This window comes from Cotesia glomerata, linkage group LG8 (genome assembly GCF_020080835.1).
Source record: "Cotesia glomerata isolate CgM1 linkage group LG8, MPM_Cglom_v2.3, whole genome shotgun sequence".
Classification (NCBI taxonomy): Eukaryota; Metazoa; Arthropoda; class Insecta; order Hymenoptera; family Braconidae; genus Cotesia; species Cotesia glomerata.
The window spans coordinates 6487437-6503881 of record NC_058165.1 but is presented as its reverse complement, the minus strand read 5'-3'; the positions used below and the strand labels follow the sequence as shown (position 1 = coordinate 6503881).

The 16445-nt window shown below is 26.0% G+C and overlaps 1 protein-coding gene across 1 annotated transcript; it reads left to right on the top strand.

The window, feature by feature from the left end:
• Positions 1 to 12119: 12119 nt before the first annotated feature.
• LOC123271035 lies at positions 12120 to 16356 on the top strand. The gene is made up of 3 exons (XM_044737270.1): positions 12120 to 12609; positions 13853 to 13992; positions 15209 to 16356. Exons 1-3 carry the CDS (start codon positions 12545 to 12547, stop codon positions 16339 to 16341), a joined length of 1338 nt encoding a protein of 445 aa, XP_044593205.1. The 5' UTR covers positions 12120 to 12544; the 3' UTR covers positions 16342 to 16356.
• The last annotated feature ends 89 nt before the right edge of the window (positions 16357 to 16445 follow it).

The following is a 16445-nucleotide window of genomic DNA, read 5'->3' as shown; positions in this document are numbered from 1 at the left end:
TTTTTTCCAAGTAATAATAATAATAATAGTAATAATAATAATTAAAAAATTTACACGATTCAGGAAACTTTTACAAAAATTACATAGTTGTTATTATTATTGTTTTTATTATTATCATTATTTAACCATGAAAACGTATAATAATAATAAAAATAACAATAATAATAATAAAGAATAAAATATGAGGTGAACAAACAAGTTGGCAATAATAGATATTACCTGCCCTGGCAGTAGTCGTGCATATGGAGTCATATCTGAGAAGCAACCAGTATAAAATACTTTTATACATACATATATATATATATATATACAAATATATAAAGATGCAGATGAGTTTACTCCGGGTACTCAGTACTCTTTTCATCTCACTCTTGCTATCTCAGTTGGTTTTTCTCGTTAGATATAACCGTACGGTATCTACGTACCCGTATATTATATTATATTATATACTATACGTGTTACTATATAAGTAGACATTAGATTATATATATACATATAAAACGAGGATGCGAATGCGTGCGAGTACCAATAACTGGTGGTATATCTTGTGAAAATTCACATGGGAAATCATCTGCTTCGTTCGTGCCGGTTACTTGATAAATGTCAATATATTGTATCATCTCATTATTTCATACTTTATATATTCCTATTTAATTATTTTAATTATATATCTCGGAAATCTGGGTCAAGCCACGTGAAATTCATTTTGAAGTCATTGCAGTGATAAATTAAAATTAATACATTATAATTTTGGCAATTTTTACACTGAAATTAACAACCACCTAACAAATTATTTTTTATTTTTTATAGTTATTTAATTATTATGAAAATAACTTAGTAAAAATAGTTCCATAATTTCAATATGCACTGGAAAAAAAAATAAATTGAATTAAGAGGAAAACTAAATTGAATTAAGAAAATAATTGTGAAGAGTTTCACTGCCTTGAAGACGAAAAATTCTTCAATCAAGTGAAATTAACTTCAATAAAAAAAAATTGAAAATTTTCTTAGTTTAAAAATTGTTCTACTCAAATCAAAAGGTTAAACTTTTTAAAAATTGTGTATTTGACTCAAGTTAATTTTTGCACGCCTCATAAGACAAGCGGATAGTGCTCTACTCTCGGCTTATAAAAATCAAGTGATTTTTTGAACTAAAACTGTCTATTTATTTTCTATCGCACTTGTCGAATAATATTTACCCATAAATGTCATGGAAAAAGACAAGTTTCAACACTTAAAATATTTTTTAAAAACATTTTGCTTTTTAAATAAATAAAAAAAATGTTTAAAAAATTTATTTCGTGAACGACCGTGGGTCTGATGTATGTATGGAAACTAGCGTGGTCACGATAACTGTCGAAAAACCCAACTGATCAAGTCCATTTTTTTTTTATACGCTTCAGTATTATCCAAAACTAAGTCCTTTCGAAGATCGCGGTCTAATACAATCTAGTTAAATTATAATTAGCAATAAGCTAAAATCCACTTATCGTTTGTATATCTATATCTATGTAAATAAAGTTCGCTTACAACACATGCACAGCACCTTTCTTTTCTGGGTGAACAATGGCGCGAAAGATTCAAAAGTATTTGTATTTTATTTTAATCAATTTTATAATGAAAAATGAGATTATCCCGAGTAAAAACAGAATTCCGCCGCACCACCGCCGCAACACCGCTGCACGGCTTTTTAAGCGCCGCACCACCGCTGCACTACAGCCGTGACAATTTTGGTTATTTTATAAGTGCCGTATCACCGCCGCACCACCGCCGTGACAAGTAAAGAATTTATCTATTCGCCGCACTACCGCCGCACCAGCGCCGTGACAAGTAAATGAATTTCTATTCGCCGCACCACCGCTGCACCACCGTCGCACCACAGCTGTGACGCGCCCGGGTAAAAATAAAATTATTAATTTTTACGAAAAAATAATAAATTTCGTTCGACCGCCGCACCACCGCTGCACCACCGCCGCACCATACCACTGTTTGATGGTATATACATTGAAATAATATATTCGTTGATCATTCAAATAGCTTAACTAAATTTTTTAAGTTAAGTATGGCTTGCAGTGCAGTTGGCAATGTTCGAGACTTCCATGCAGACGATCCAGGTTCGAATCCCATCACAGTTCAATTTTTAAAATTCTTTCAGAGTATTTCAATAGGCGTACCGCTTCTGTGCAACCCGAGGACGAAATAAAAAATCTACATCAACAATACGACTAAAAAAATCAATAATTTCGCGGTGCTTTGGCCTGATTTAAAAAAAATTTTTTTTTTTAATATTAGGCATTCGATTAAAAGGAGGTTGATCAATAGGTCTTACATAAAGATTTCTAGTCGCATTATTTATTAATTAATTATTGCGTGATAAATCAATTATGATACCATTTTTTGTGAAATTGTAGGTATGATTTAGCGTTGGTGCGGTAGTGCGGCGATGCTAGGGGGAGTAAATTTTTAGCGTGCGGCGTAATAGTCCGCCAAACGGCGGTCGTGCAGCGGTGGTGCGGCGGTCGAACGAAATTTATTATTTTTCCGTAAAAAATAATAATTTCATTTTTACTCGGGGAGGCGTGCACTTTTGGATTTTCCAAACTTTTTTTTATTTTTTATAGTTATTTAATTATTATGAAAATAACTTAGTGAAAAGTTCTATACGTAAAAATTAAAAAAAAATTAAGCGTGAATTATTTAAAACATTTTTTTCAACTTTTATAACAAATTAATTTTAATAAAAAATATAATTTTTTGAAAATTCGTCCTCATTTTTTATTTTTAATGATGCTAAAATCAACAGACATCTAACAATTTTATCAACTTTTATTACAAATTAATTAATTATAACAAAAAAATATTTAAAAAAAATTTGCACTTTTAATTTTTTTTTGAATCTTTTGACGTAGAATTTTTTGATTTAAATTTAAGTGAGTAAACTTAAATGTATTCAATTTTGCAAATCGACTATTAGTTTTTTTTCAAACAATTTTTTTCTGTAAAATATCAGAAACAATTATTGGATGAAGATAAATTTAAAGTACTTTCTTATTGATGCTCCATAAATCCATAAATCAAGTCTCACGAATTCAAGAAGATTAAAGCGTCTGCTCGATTTCCGCGGGTAAGTTAAATTGTCACCTAAAAATATGGATAATTAATGCTACAAATGAAATTTAATGATGCAATCGAAATAAAATTATAAATTTCAATCTTACGCAGGTTCATTGCTCCAAAATCGCTACTCAACACTATTGAAACGAAATATGTGGAACAAATAAGACCCTATAAAAACCTGCAAACAGTAAAATTTTTATTTAAGTATTTTTTCAATCTGTGAGTGCGTTATAATTTTTTACTTAAAAAAAAAAATTTTTTTACACATCGAATATTCTACAAACAGTAACTCAAAATCAAATAATTGATTAATTTTTAATAATAAATATTTCCACATTATGTGTGATTATTAAATAAAAGTGAAACAATATCATAAACTTGAATAATTCATTTGCATTATTAATTTATTTATCGAATATATGGATTCGTAATATTTCCGGCGTGATAAAAAATGTACATATTAAATACAACCACCAAATATAATTGCTTAATTAAATATTCCCAAACGTTAAAATGCAATTATCAAAAATGTCAATTTTAACTGACGTATTACCGATAAATAATAAATTACTTCGTAAAACAATACTACGAACAATATATTTACTAACTTAAAGCTCAAATAATTTTTCCGACGAGATATTTTAACAGAAATTAATTAAAGAAAGTCTTTAATTAACAATTAAAGTTTGAATCGTTGGACAGCGAATACTGGCTAAGGTTGGAACGACCCTCGAGAATAGCTCGCGATAATTAATTCATTAGGCATTTAAATATCACAATCGTCAATTTAATCCGATTCTTATTCCGTTATCTTATTTTTATTTTTTTATTCTGATTGAGCTTGGCTCTTTATAAAATATAGCCGCGAGTTAAATCACGAATTACAAGTAGACGATAGATTTAACGCAGTCTCATCAATCGCTGACTAAAGAGCTGATGAATCAATAAATCAACAGGTTAATGCAAGACTATTTTTCATTCATTTATTTCTATTTTATTTATTTAATTTTTTTTTTTTCATAGAAACTCAATCATGATTTTTGAAATTTTAGTGCTTTAAAATAGATTAGTAATTATTTTTTAATAAATGAAATAAATTGTTTAAATATTAAATAAAATTTTACTAATAAAAGAATTGTAATTGTTAATAATTAATAAACTTTAGTAATAACAATAAATTAGTTTTTTAAATTAAATTATTAAATAAACATTTTTTAACAGTTCATTAATTATTCATTAAATAAGATTTATTAACAGTTAATAAATTATTTTATTAATGTGTTAAAAAATAAATTTAATAATTAAAAATAAAATGTAAAATAAATTAAACTAAAAAGTTAGTTCAAATAGTTGATTTTTATTTTTCTAAGTTCACTAAATTGAAACTTTTGTAAATACATAATAGTACTTATATGAAAATAAAAAAAGACCATTATTCGGCAGCCGAAATGGAAGTAGATTTCATCATGAATAGAAAAAAAATATAACGAGGATTGTATACAAAAGCAAGGCTTTTAACTTCTATGCAATTGACAAAAATATATATCAACGGAAAAATACTAAAACCAGTGCAATAGCAAATTTCATAATTGGCATAGCGGAATAGGACATAATTTTGGGATTACACATATGATATGGTACTCAAATTAAAGCTTATTTAAAGAGCTTTCAGATGCAATTCACAGAGTTTCAATAAGATATCACATTCAAAAGTTATTCGAGTAAGAAAGTGAAGAAATATGAATTTTTATGATTTTCAAAATTTTGAAATCCTGGCATTTTTTAATTACTTGACCGATTAAGCTCATCTTCAAACTTGACTTCGCTACTTCTCTGTAGAATAAATATGTTGAGTTTGGTAAAGATCCGTTATGAATTGGCGACACTATCGTCATAACAACACGGTGAGAAATTTCCATTATTTTTTATTCTGCATGGATTTTAGATATTACAATGGTGCATATTACTAGTGAACCTTATTGACTCAGAATAAAATTTTACAATGGCCCATAGTAATTTCCGAAACAAATGAAATCAGACATAGTAAATGGTAGAAATTGAAATGTACCATAGTAAAATGAAATATGCAATAATTTAAATTTCCGAATGTACTATAGCAAAAAATAAGAAAACGTTTGTAAAAATAAAAATTTTAGAGTAAAAATGTTTTTAGCAATCAAAAAATATCAAACCAAACAAGATTTTTTGTTTGCAATAATTTTAAAAATATTTTTTAAAATATAGTTTTTTTTTTTTTTTCATTTTTAACAATGAACGTAGGATTTATTTTGGCAGTTAATTTTATTATGAATAATTATAAACACAATATAGAACTTTTAAATTATTTTTTATTATTATTAGAAGTGTCGGTTGCAGGTTAACCATCAAATGTTTGTTTTCATTTTAATTTTCACGGTAAATTATTAAATATTTTATTATTTATGAATCTTACAAATTTTCATTAACTATTCATGTGTTGATGGATTTATAAACTAATATTTATTTAAAACTTAATGTTTATTGCAATTTTCATAACACCGTTAACCACTACTGATAGCGTCTATAGACTTATGTTGACAAAACAAAGCAGCACGAAAAAATGAAAGAGCGCGCGTCGCGACTGACGCGCATACGTTTACTATGGGACATTTGAAAATTTCATAGTCACAATTTTAAATTTAAACCGAGTACACGTGACTAAATGTGAAACTTTTTTATAAATTTTTATTGTCGACTGAGCAACAGAAATTTTACTATGGAACTATAATGAAAAGTTTTAAGCACACTAACAGTTTTTGTTCTGTCAGTTTACGAAAATTTTTTATATATGTTTATGTAACAGTTGCATGGTCAAATTTACTATGGTCCCTAGTAAATATTGATTGGTACAATATGATATTCTTAAATTTTTATGGTAATATTTTGAATTAAGTCATTAAGGTTCAGTCTTATTATGTATGCATAGTAAATTTCTACAGAAATTTCTCACCGTGAAACCGCGTTATATCGTACATATATACATACATATGTAAACTTTTGAACCATATGTATTTTCTGACTCAGCTCGTCGAGTCATGTCGGAATATAGCAAAATTTTTCAAAATTTTTGTCATGAGGACCAATGCAATAGTTAGATTTCTATATATATAAAATCTACTAAAAATGATTAAGTATTTTTACCATTCAGCTTTTGCCTTGATATATGAATGAATAGTCAAATATATATAAATAAAAGTTAATAACAATTTGTTAATAATTAATAAATATTTATTAAGAGTTAACAAATCGTTTCTTAAACACTTTTGTTAAGTGTTATTCATTACACTTTTCTTAAACACTTTTAATTAATATTTGCTTGTAGTTAATAAATACTTGTTAATTGTTAATGAACATTTTTTTAGACACTTTAATTAGAAAGGGATATAATAATTAAACCTTGAGACTTTTTATAACCAAAAAACTTCAATAGATAATTCTTTTAGATTAGAATCATTAATTATTTTTGAATATAAGAATATAAAGATTAAAATTAATAATAAAATAATGTTTGTAATAAGTTACAGAATTTTTTAGCGGTGAAAATAATTAGTGTATCATATCTTTATAATAAAAAGTTGTGGCATTTTTTTTATAAATGATCTTCATACCTTACTCTAAACAAAATACATTCACTTTAACAAAATTAATTAACTGATGTTAATAAATATTTTATAATAATTAATAAATGTACTTATCTTCCAAAAAAGTGTTCATTAATAGTTTATTTAGGTAAAATAATTAGTTGTACTTAAGGTAGTTGTCGTGGTTATAAGGAATACCATTAGAAAATTCTAAATTTTAGTATACTTATTAATAAGGACATGATGATACAATTACCCTAAAAATTTGAAGTCGATTGACCATCTATAAGCCGAGATGAATTCAATTAAAAATTGAATATTTAACATTGATTGCATACTCTCTCTGCAGTTCTGTACCAGATTCTTAGTTATAAAAAAAAAAAAAAAAAAAAAAAAAAAAAAAACTAACTGTCAGAAACTTCCAAAAAACCGACAGTCTTTTAATGTATTTTGTTGTGAGTTTAAAAAAGAATAAAAAAAAAAATTTTCGACCGTCTAATTATTTATAAATAACGGATTAAAGTTCAACAATTTATGAAAAAGTATACATCCACGGAGTCGGACAGCAACTCTTGTATGGATTGCGTTTCCGCACAGAAAAAAAATTTTACTTGAGCCAAGAAAATATTTTTCTTGAGTGAACAAAAAATTTTTTTTTGACACAAGAAATTTCACTTATTCCAACAAAATTAATTCTCTTGCTTTAAGAAATACGTATCTTGATCCAAGAAAATTTATTTAAGTCAAGAAAATCTCCTTGTTTTGAGAAAATTCAGCCTCTTGCTCCAAAAAATTTAGTTCTTGATAGAAGTAAATTTTCTTGTCTTGAGAAAAAATTCTCTCTTGCTCCGAAAAATTAAATATCTCGATAGAAGTAAATTTTTATAAATATTTTTTTGATTAACATGTCAAATATGGAAAGATCAAACAATATTGAATCATTTTTTTTCATTCAACATGTATAATTGCACGCTAAAATAATATCAAATGGGTATCAAAAATTCAAGAGAAAAATTTTCTCAAGGTGAGAAAATTTTTTTCTCAGCTGAAGTAGGTAGCGTTGTTTCCCTAAAGTATCTAAAAATCTTGATCAAATATAAAAATTTATTGTATCAAGTATTTATGATAATTTGAATGAAGAAAAAATTACTTCCACCAAGAATAAAATTTCAAGAAAAATTTTTATTTCGGCCAACACAACTTTGGTCTTCCTTTAGGCACTCGAAAATTTTCTTGAGCCAAGAATTTTGTTCTCCAGTCAAGAAATTTTTCTTTCTGTGCGCGGGTACAGTCTTGCGTAAGAATTATGAATTGCTTAGCAACAAGCGCATATACTTTTACGGCGCGTATAAACTCTAATTTTTTGACAATATTGTAACATGACAACTACTTTAATGAATAAAAAAATTGTTTTCAAATAAATGAATTTATTAACTGTTAATAAATTTTTTTATCAGTCAGTTTGTAAAAAAAATTTTAAATCAATTGAAAAGTAAGAATACAAATTTTAGATCAATAAATTTCAATAATTTATTAAAAAATTCTAAAAACTCTAGACAAGGAATATTGAACTTGTTAGTTCGAATAAAAATTGCAAAAGTGGAGAATCTAATTACGCACGTCGAGCATTAACGGTGATTATTATGCAAGATTCGACGCCTTATCGAGGAGTTTCGTATTCAGAGTTGCGGTCTTTGCTTTAACCTTCGACCATCACGGGTTTATGGGTTCGTGGGTCACTTTAAATGCATAGGCGACCACTATCCTCTTTACTACCCACGCTTTATTCAAGGCTCTAATTGCTACGTATTAACTACCGAATATTTACTAATTTGTTTGTCACCGGTTTTACTTCTTTTCTCGAATTACTTCTGTCAATATTTTTAAATTTTTCTTAACAATTATAAAAATAATTATTTTAGGAATTCAACTAATTTTCAAAATTTTTTACATACTTTTTGATTTTTTTAAGGGAATAATTCCGAAAATATAACTATAGATTTAACCGACAGTCAATTTTTATACTTTTTAATAAACTTAAATTTAATGGTCGGAAAAAAAATTGTTTTAAATGCACAGAGCGAATTTATTGAAAGCTCCAAGTGCATTTTTCCGTATTTTTAGAAATTTTATTATTTATAAGCTTTTAAAAAATTATCAGTCTGCAACAGTCATATTCATAAAAAAATGTCAACTAACCAATATTGCAATATATTTTAATTAAACAAAATAATAATAATTCCGCAGATTTCTTTTTAATATGCAATATGTGAATTTTTTTTATTCCCATGATATTTAATTCAATCATCAATTTCATTTTTTACTAATTTTTCTAACAGAAAAATTGTAGCAAAAACTTTTCAAAACGACATGGCAATTATTTAGAAATGATTTTTTATAACTAATTTTTTAATTATTATTATTATTATTTTTTATTATAAAATCTAAGAGCTAAATAATATAATTTTACTAGAGAAAACTATAAAATTTATTTGATAAATTTATTTAATTCCACTAAATTGTGTTAAAATTTTTTTAAAAATTAGAAACAACTTTTTAACCCTCAAAAAAATTATTAAAAAAATTTTTTTTCTAATTTAAAAAAATTCAGACAAGAAGCTGTACGTCAAATTTATTATCTTAAATAATTGTTTAAAAAAAAATTAAAAATTTTATGAGACTAAAATAGTTAGCCACTTGAAAATTTTTTTATTTTTCTTGAAAAATAACCTTGGTCGAGAAAGTTATTTAAAAAATTTTATTTGTAATTTTTTTGAGCTTCTAAATTTTTAATTTTTTAAATAAATTTTTCTTGCTTCCTATAATTTATTTGTCAAAAAAATTCTAAAAATTATTAAATGTCTCAATTTCATAAAATTTTTTTAACAGTATATAAAAATATAAAAATTGCCATTAATAAAAATGAAAAAATTATCTTAAGTTTATAAAAATATTTTATGACATTAAAGTTATCAGTCACTTGACAATTTTTTAATTTTATTTAACAAACAAATTTTTTCCAAAAAATTATTTGTAAAAAATTGCATTTTTTATTTTTTTAACTTTCTACATGTCAATTTTTTTTCTTATTTTATTTTTGCCACAATATATTTGACGAAAATTTCATAATAAGTACTAAAGTTAGCCGACGTTTTTAATTTTTTTTTAATAATTAAATTAGAACAAAAAAATATTTTTAAAAAATTGCACTTAGAGTTTCTAAAGTTTTTTACAAATAAAATTTTTTATTTATTTTTTGTAATTATTTTTTCAATAAAAAAAAAATTCTAAAAATTTTTAAATGTCGGCTAGGGTAAGTGTGGGTATTACTGCAGATTTTCTTCTTTTAATTATCAATAAATGGGTTATGACTTTTTTGATTAAAAAAAAATTATTTCTGTTAATTTAAACCTTTCGGAAAATAACTGCATAGTGGTTTTATAAGTAAGACAATTATTCAATTTGTTATTAATTAATAAAAATTAAGTAGTTACAGAAGTGAATAATTTTATCTTTTTTAAGAGTTTCAATGTAAAAAGAGGTGGTCATAAAAAGTCTTTTTCTTTATATAAATGACCTAATTAATATATTTTTTACATTTAGAAGTTAGATAACCCTTTTTAGAATCAAATAATTAATAAAAATTACATTTTGATCAGTAAAATTTATTTAACTAAGCATGCAGTAATTGGTACCGAAAAACCGCATGTGCGTGTGATACTGCAATTTTCTCAGTCGAATGCAGTAATAGAAGCGGCTCTATTTGTATATGTCTGTACCTATTACTGCGGACATAAACACGGCTATTCTAACTTCTAAATAAGTGCGTGAATCAAGTTGTCTCGAAGTGAAAAATAAACTATGGATAAAATTAATAAAAAATCAAAAGTTAATAAACAAAAAAATAAGAAGTCGAGGCAAGTCCAGGAAAGCAATAATCAGTAGATTGTAAGATTACATCAATTAAAATTTACGAATTCTGGTCAATTAATAATACGTTAAGGCTGTGTTACTTATTATTTAGATTATGAAGAATTCTTGTTATTACATTAAACTAATAAATTTTCTTTTTGATAAGTTTTTGTTCATTTTTAAGTAAATCCTAAAATATAGCCGTTCTGCAGTAATAGGTACGCAGTAACTGGATCAGTTGCAGTAATGGACACGCAGTAATAGGAGCAAGCTACTTTAAGACCTGCAGTAATACATGCATTTAGACTTCTTTTTGAATGCTTATTATTTAACGAAAATATTTGTTTCTCTCATTGTTGATTTTATTTTGGGTTAATAATAAGTCAAACTTTTGTTTAAAAAAAAAAAAAGTTATTATTATAATACCCACACTTACCCTAACTTAATTTTCACAAAAATGTCATTAACTCTTCAGCACTCTCGCTATGAGATTTTCTCTCACGCTCATCAATAACTCAAATTTTCTTTCAAATTTCAAATGGAATGACTATGTGATTTTTTTTTTATCTTTCAAAAAATTAATATTATTTTAGATTGCAATATTATTATTTTAATTGTTCTATACTATAAAAAAATAAAATAAATTTTATTAACTCTGTGAGATATTTTCTCATCGCAATAGTAAAGTAGGGGGGTCAGAATTTAAAAAATCGGGTCTGATCGGTACAGTTCGGAAGTTCCCGTAAGAGTGCATTCGTGTTTGGATGTATTATTATTAAATATTATTTTTAAATAACTCAATTTTTTTTTGTTTTAAAAAATTTATCTTGTTTGAGATTTTTTAAATTAAAGGGGCTATAAGCATGCGTGCGATTCTACAAAAAGCGTGAGAGTTTTTCTCATCGCGCGAGTAATGATAGTAAATCGTTTTGCGAGAGTGCTGAAGGGTTAAAGTTATCAAATGTCTGCTAAATTAATTTTTATGATACTGAAGTTAGCCGTCAGCTGTCAATGTTGAAAATTTTTCAAAAAAATCAATTAGAATAAAAAAATACTTTTAAAAATTTTCACTTATAATTTATATTAATTTTCACATGTGGAATTTTTTAATAAATTTTTTTTTTATAATAATTTAATTGCTATAAAATTCTAAAAAAATTTCTAATGTCTGTCAACTTCAGTGTCATAAATTTTTATAAATATTTTTACTTAAATTAAATAAAAACAGATTGATATTTAAAATCCGTCGTTATAGCAAAGAAACAAATAAATAATAATAACAAATCAACAATAAGAGTATAGAATTTTCATTTTACATAATAATAATAATAATAATATAAAAATCCGTTACTCACTTTGTTTGTGTAAATAAGAGACACAATACTCAACTCCGGTGCTTACATCTTATTTTTTTTTGCTACCCAACCACCAAACACACTTACACTGTAAGCTCTAGAGCATCGAACATCCTTATCTTTACATACATCGTCTTTTCGTCTTCGCGCGTCAAGCGTCAAGGTGACGGCGTCACTTTGACAACAATATTTTTTCATTCCGAGAACGTGATTGGCCCAGAGTTTTCATTTCTACTTAAGACTAAAATTCAGTGCAATCCGACACTAATACCATTAGAGTCAAGTGTTTACACCACGGCGTACAGATCTGATCAGTTCGTGCCGTCTTACGAGTGTCGCATCGTCCATCCAAACATTATGTGTAATACATACAATATATATTATTATGTGTATTGATAATAATAATAATACTAGTAATAGTATATTTAAATCCTTTGCTCGCTTCACAAAATAAAGTGAATTTCAGTCAACTCCGGGCTGTTGTGTTGAACGGGTGACATTTTGTTTTATAAGAGTTAATTGTTTCAACAATAAATTCCAATGGAGGATACTAATTCTGTTGTCAAATATCCAGCTGATTCTGGTGATATTATTGCTCCTGTTATGTAAGTACAAATTATTTTAATTATTATTTATTATGACAATTAAATCAGTAGACAGATGATGATTTTTAGATTTTTTTTTTTTTAAAAAATTTATAGAAAAAAATGAGAAACAAAAAAATATTTTTTTATGGAAATTAAGTTAGCAGACATTTAAAAATTTTTATACATTTTTTTATTGAAAATTTTTATCAAAAAAAAAAAAAATTTCATTTGTAAAAAAATTGTAAGACAAAGTGCATTTTTTAATAAATATTTCTTTGTTCCAATTTAATAATTAAAAAAAAATTAAAAATGTCGGCTAACAAATGAAAAACGTATGGTAAAAAAAAATTGACATGTAGAAATTTTAAAAAATTAAAAATGTAATTTTATAAGAATAATTTATTTTTTAAATAAAATTAAATAATTGTCAAGTGACTGCGAACTTTAACAGTCGAGACCAGTGATTGCAGTTTCTATCGGCTTAGCGAAACGAATGGAAATTTTGAAAAAACGTTTTTAGAGATAATAGATAATTTAATAAACTATTTCACCACAAAGCGTTTTTTTTTCAAAAATTTCATTCGTTTCGTGAAACCAATCGAAACTGCAATTGTTCTGCTGTTGGGAGTGCGACATAGTTCCGTTGAACTCTGTGAGAGCAAAGCGAGAAAAAGATGGTCTCGCCTGTTCATAAATAAATGAAAAAATTGTAAATGTCTATTAATTTTAGTGTCATATTTTGTTTAAAAAATGAATTATAAAAAATTATTCTTAGAAAATTTCACTTGTTTTTTTACAAATTCTACATGTGAAATTTTTTTTCATAATTTTTTTGTTATAAATTTCTAAAAAATTATCAAATTTCTCAATTTCTTAATCGTAATTTAATGACACTGAAATCAGTAGACATTTTAATTTATTTAAAAAATAAACTGAAAAATTTAACATACTGTTTTTCAACAATTTCTACATGTTGAATTCTTTGAATATTTTTTTTTTTTGCTAGAATTTGTGATAAAATTCTAAGAAATTATTAAATGTCTCAATCTTAGCATCATTTTAGTAGAGTAAGAAAAGTTTATCGTTAAAAGTTTCCAGCAATAAACTCATATTTTTTCTTAATTTTTTAAATAAGTTTATTTTAAAAATCTACGAGTAATTTTTAAAAATAAATTTTTTATTTTAATAATTTTTTGGTTATGTTTAATATTTAATTTACAGTATTAATTCTTGTGTACTAATGGTTTTGATTGTTTTACAGAAACAAACGAGGAAGAAAGCCTAATCCCCGAAAACAAGTGTATCAGTGTGATGAATGTTTATATGAAAGCGACAGAAATTTCAATGTCGAGCGACACCGAATCAGAATCCACTGTAAAAAAATTAACAAGCGCTGTTGTGGTAATTTATTTTTTATTTTGTCAATATTTTTTACTCTTTTTTTGTTATAAATTTTTTAACTAGTGTTGGGTAAAAATTTTGATAGCAATAATATCATACTGACATTGACAGCTGATAATTTTTTATAAAATTAGTATGAAAATTAAATTAGCCAACATCTGAAAATTTTTTTTATTGAAAAAATTAATACAAAATAAGTAAAAGAAAGAATTTCACATTTAAAAAATTTTAAAAATTATAAGTGCAATTTTTTAAGTATTTTTTTACTTGTAATTAAATTGTTGAAAAAAATCAAAACTTGTTGAACGTCGGCTAATTTTAACAATATAATTTAGCGGATACTTGATGGTTGTTTTGTTTGATTTATAAAATAATTTTTATCACTATATAAAATTTTTATTTTTATTATAAAATGATTTTAATTTTCCAAATAGAATTTGTAAAAAAAAATTTTTTTCATATTTTTATTATTTTATTATAATTCATATTTTTATATTTTTATTATAATTAATTTGTTATTAAAAACAAAAAACTGAGATTGGTAAACATCTAAGTATTTTCTAGATTTTTTTACAGCCATTAAATTATTATAAAAAAAATCTAGCACGAAATTCCACATGTAGAAATTAAAAAGAATTTTAAGTGCAAATTAAAAAAAAAATTTTTACACAATAATGAATTTTTTTTTTAATTTTCATAAATTGTGAGAAGTCTACTAATTTTAGTGTTATATTAAAGTCTTAAAAATTGTGACATTTCTTCATTTTAGTATCATTAATTTTATAATTTTTTTTAACAAGTAAATTATTGTAGCTAAAATAAAAAAAAAAATTATGATACTGAAGTTAAGAGAAATTTATCAAATAAATTTTTGTCCAAAAAAGTTTATAAAACAATCCACGTGTAGAAATGTTTAAAAATTATAATTACAATTTTTAAAATTATTTTTTAAAATTAGTTTAATAAAATTTCTGCTAACTTCAGTAATAAAAAAAATTTCTCGTTCAGATTAAAAAAATCAAATGAATTTTCTTTAATAATCACAAAAAAAAACCAACATGTGATCAGAAATCTATTTATTTGAGTATCACATTTTTTAAAAATAATTTTTAGTGAAACTAATTTTCAAGACAAAGTCTATAATCTTTACCAATAATTAATTTTTAATAAAATTAATAGCAGAACCCATAAAATATTAAAATAAAAAAATTTCCAGGAAAAAAATTCCGCACTAAAGCTGACTGGTACTACCATGTAGAAGACTGTCACCCGAGCTTGCGCGAAAAGTCATTCGTCTCAAAGCAAAAGTACCAAATCCTGGGCTCTCAATCTTCCCGCAAGCGTTCAGAACGCCTCAGACACGAGAAGTACTCCTGCCGTTTCTACGCTTCAAAGACGCGGACCCACGTCCAGAAGATCTACTCATCATCATCAACCAGCAACAAACGATCTTCGCTGCGTATAAAAAAAAAGCTAGAGAGCAAATCCCTGCTAATGCTCCGGCAATTTGATGCAACTGGATCGCCAGGTTATGATCTGGATGAGTTGCCGCTCTACTATCGGTTAAAATATCCCGAATTATGCGGTGATAGTAGTTATCAGTCTCCCGAGGATTATCAACTGGCACCAACAGAGAGTCGTCAAATAGAATTAAACACGCCGGTGAAAATCGATTTTTCCTCCGATTTTACCGATGATTTCCACTTCTCTGACGCTCCCAGTCTTCGCTTCACTAATTACGCTGATATCATTAATAATATCAATGATGATAATAAATTAGTGGATTATTCAGACGACTCTGGATTTACTGAGTCCCTAACAATCCCCGAAGTTGATCACGAAGAAATAATTGAGCAAGTAGTTGAGGAAGAAGCTCAACAAATAATCCGGGAAGATGAAATTAAGGACAATTACTTCAGCGAATTTAAAATCCAGTCGGTCAAGCAGAAAGCTGAATCAAATATAATAGAAAGTGACGGGACCAATTTAGATTTTTTGCCACCGAAGAAACGAATTTTAAGACAATGGCAAACTAATGTTATTTCTTCGTGCGTTCGCCAGCGTAAGCCTAAGATAAAGAGCAACAGGGGTTTCAAGAGAGTCATTGGGGTGAGTAATGATAACGATGAAAATATCAACCCGAATGTGAACAAAGAAAAAGACAAAGGATTTAAAATTGTCGTGTGCCATGAAAAAATGTCCATTTGGCATCAGAACCAGTCTGACAAAGACAAAGAGGGTAAAGTCGTGGTAATGCAGGAAAAGTCTCGGGAAATTTATTGGAATGCGGAGGAGCGACACCGGGCTTTTTTAAACTATTTCGATTTTGATAGATTCAAAATACTATGATCAAAGATTTTTATTCTAAAATTATTATGCACTTTTTTTAAAATTCATTATTTGTAGCGGAGACTTTTTTTTTTTTTTTTTTCAGTAAACTTTGCAAAATTAAT

What these genes read in the sequence shown, in the direction of transcription:
- LOC123271035 (XM_044737270.1), top strand. Translation starts at nt 12,545, where the DNA reads ATGGAGGATACTAATTCTGTTGTCAAATATCCAGCTGATTCTGGTGAT. An exon ending in GATATTATTGCTCCTGTTAT is followed by an intron (nt 12,610 to 13,852) that starts GTAAGTACAAAT and finishes ATTGTTTTACAG; the next exon opens with AAACAAACGAGGAAGAAAGC. An exon ending in AATTAACAAGCGCTGTTGTG is followed by an intron (nt 13,993 to 15,208) that starts GTAATTTATTTT and finishes AAAAATTTCCAG; the next exon opens with GAAAAAAATTCCGCACTAAA.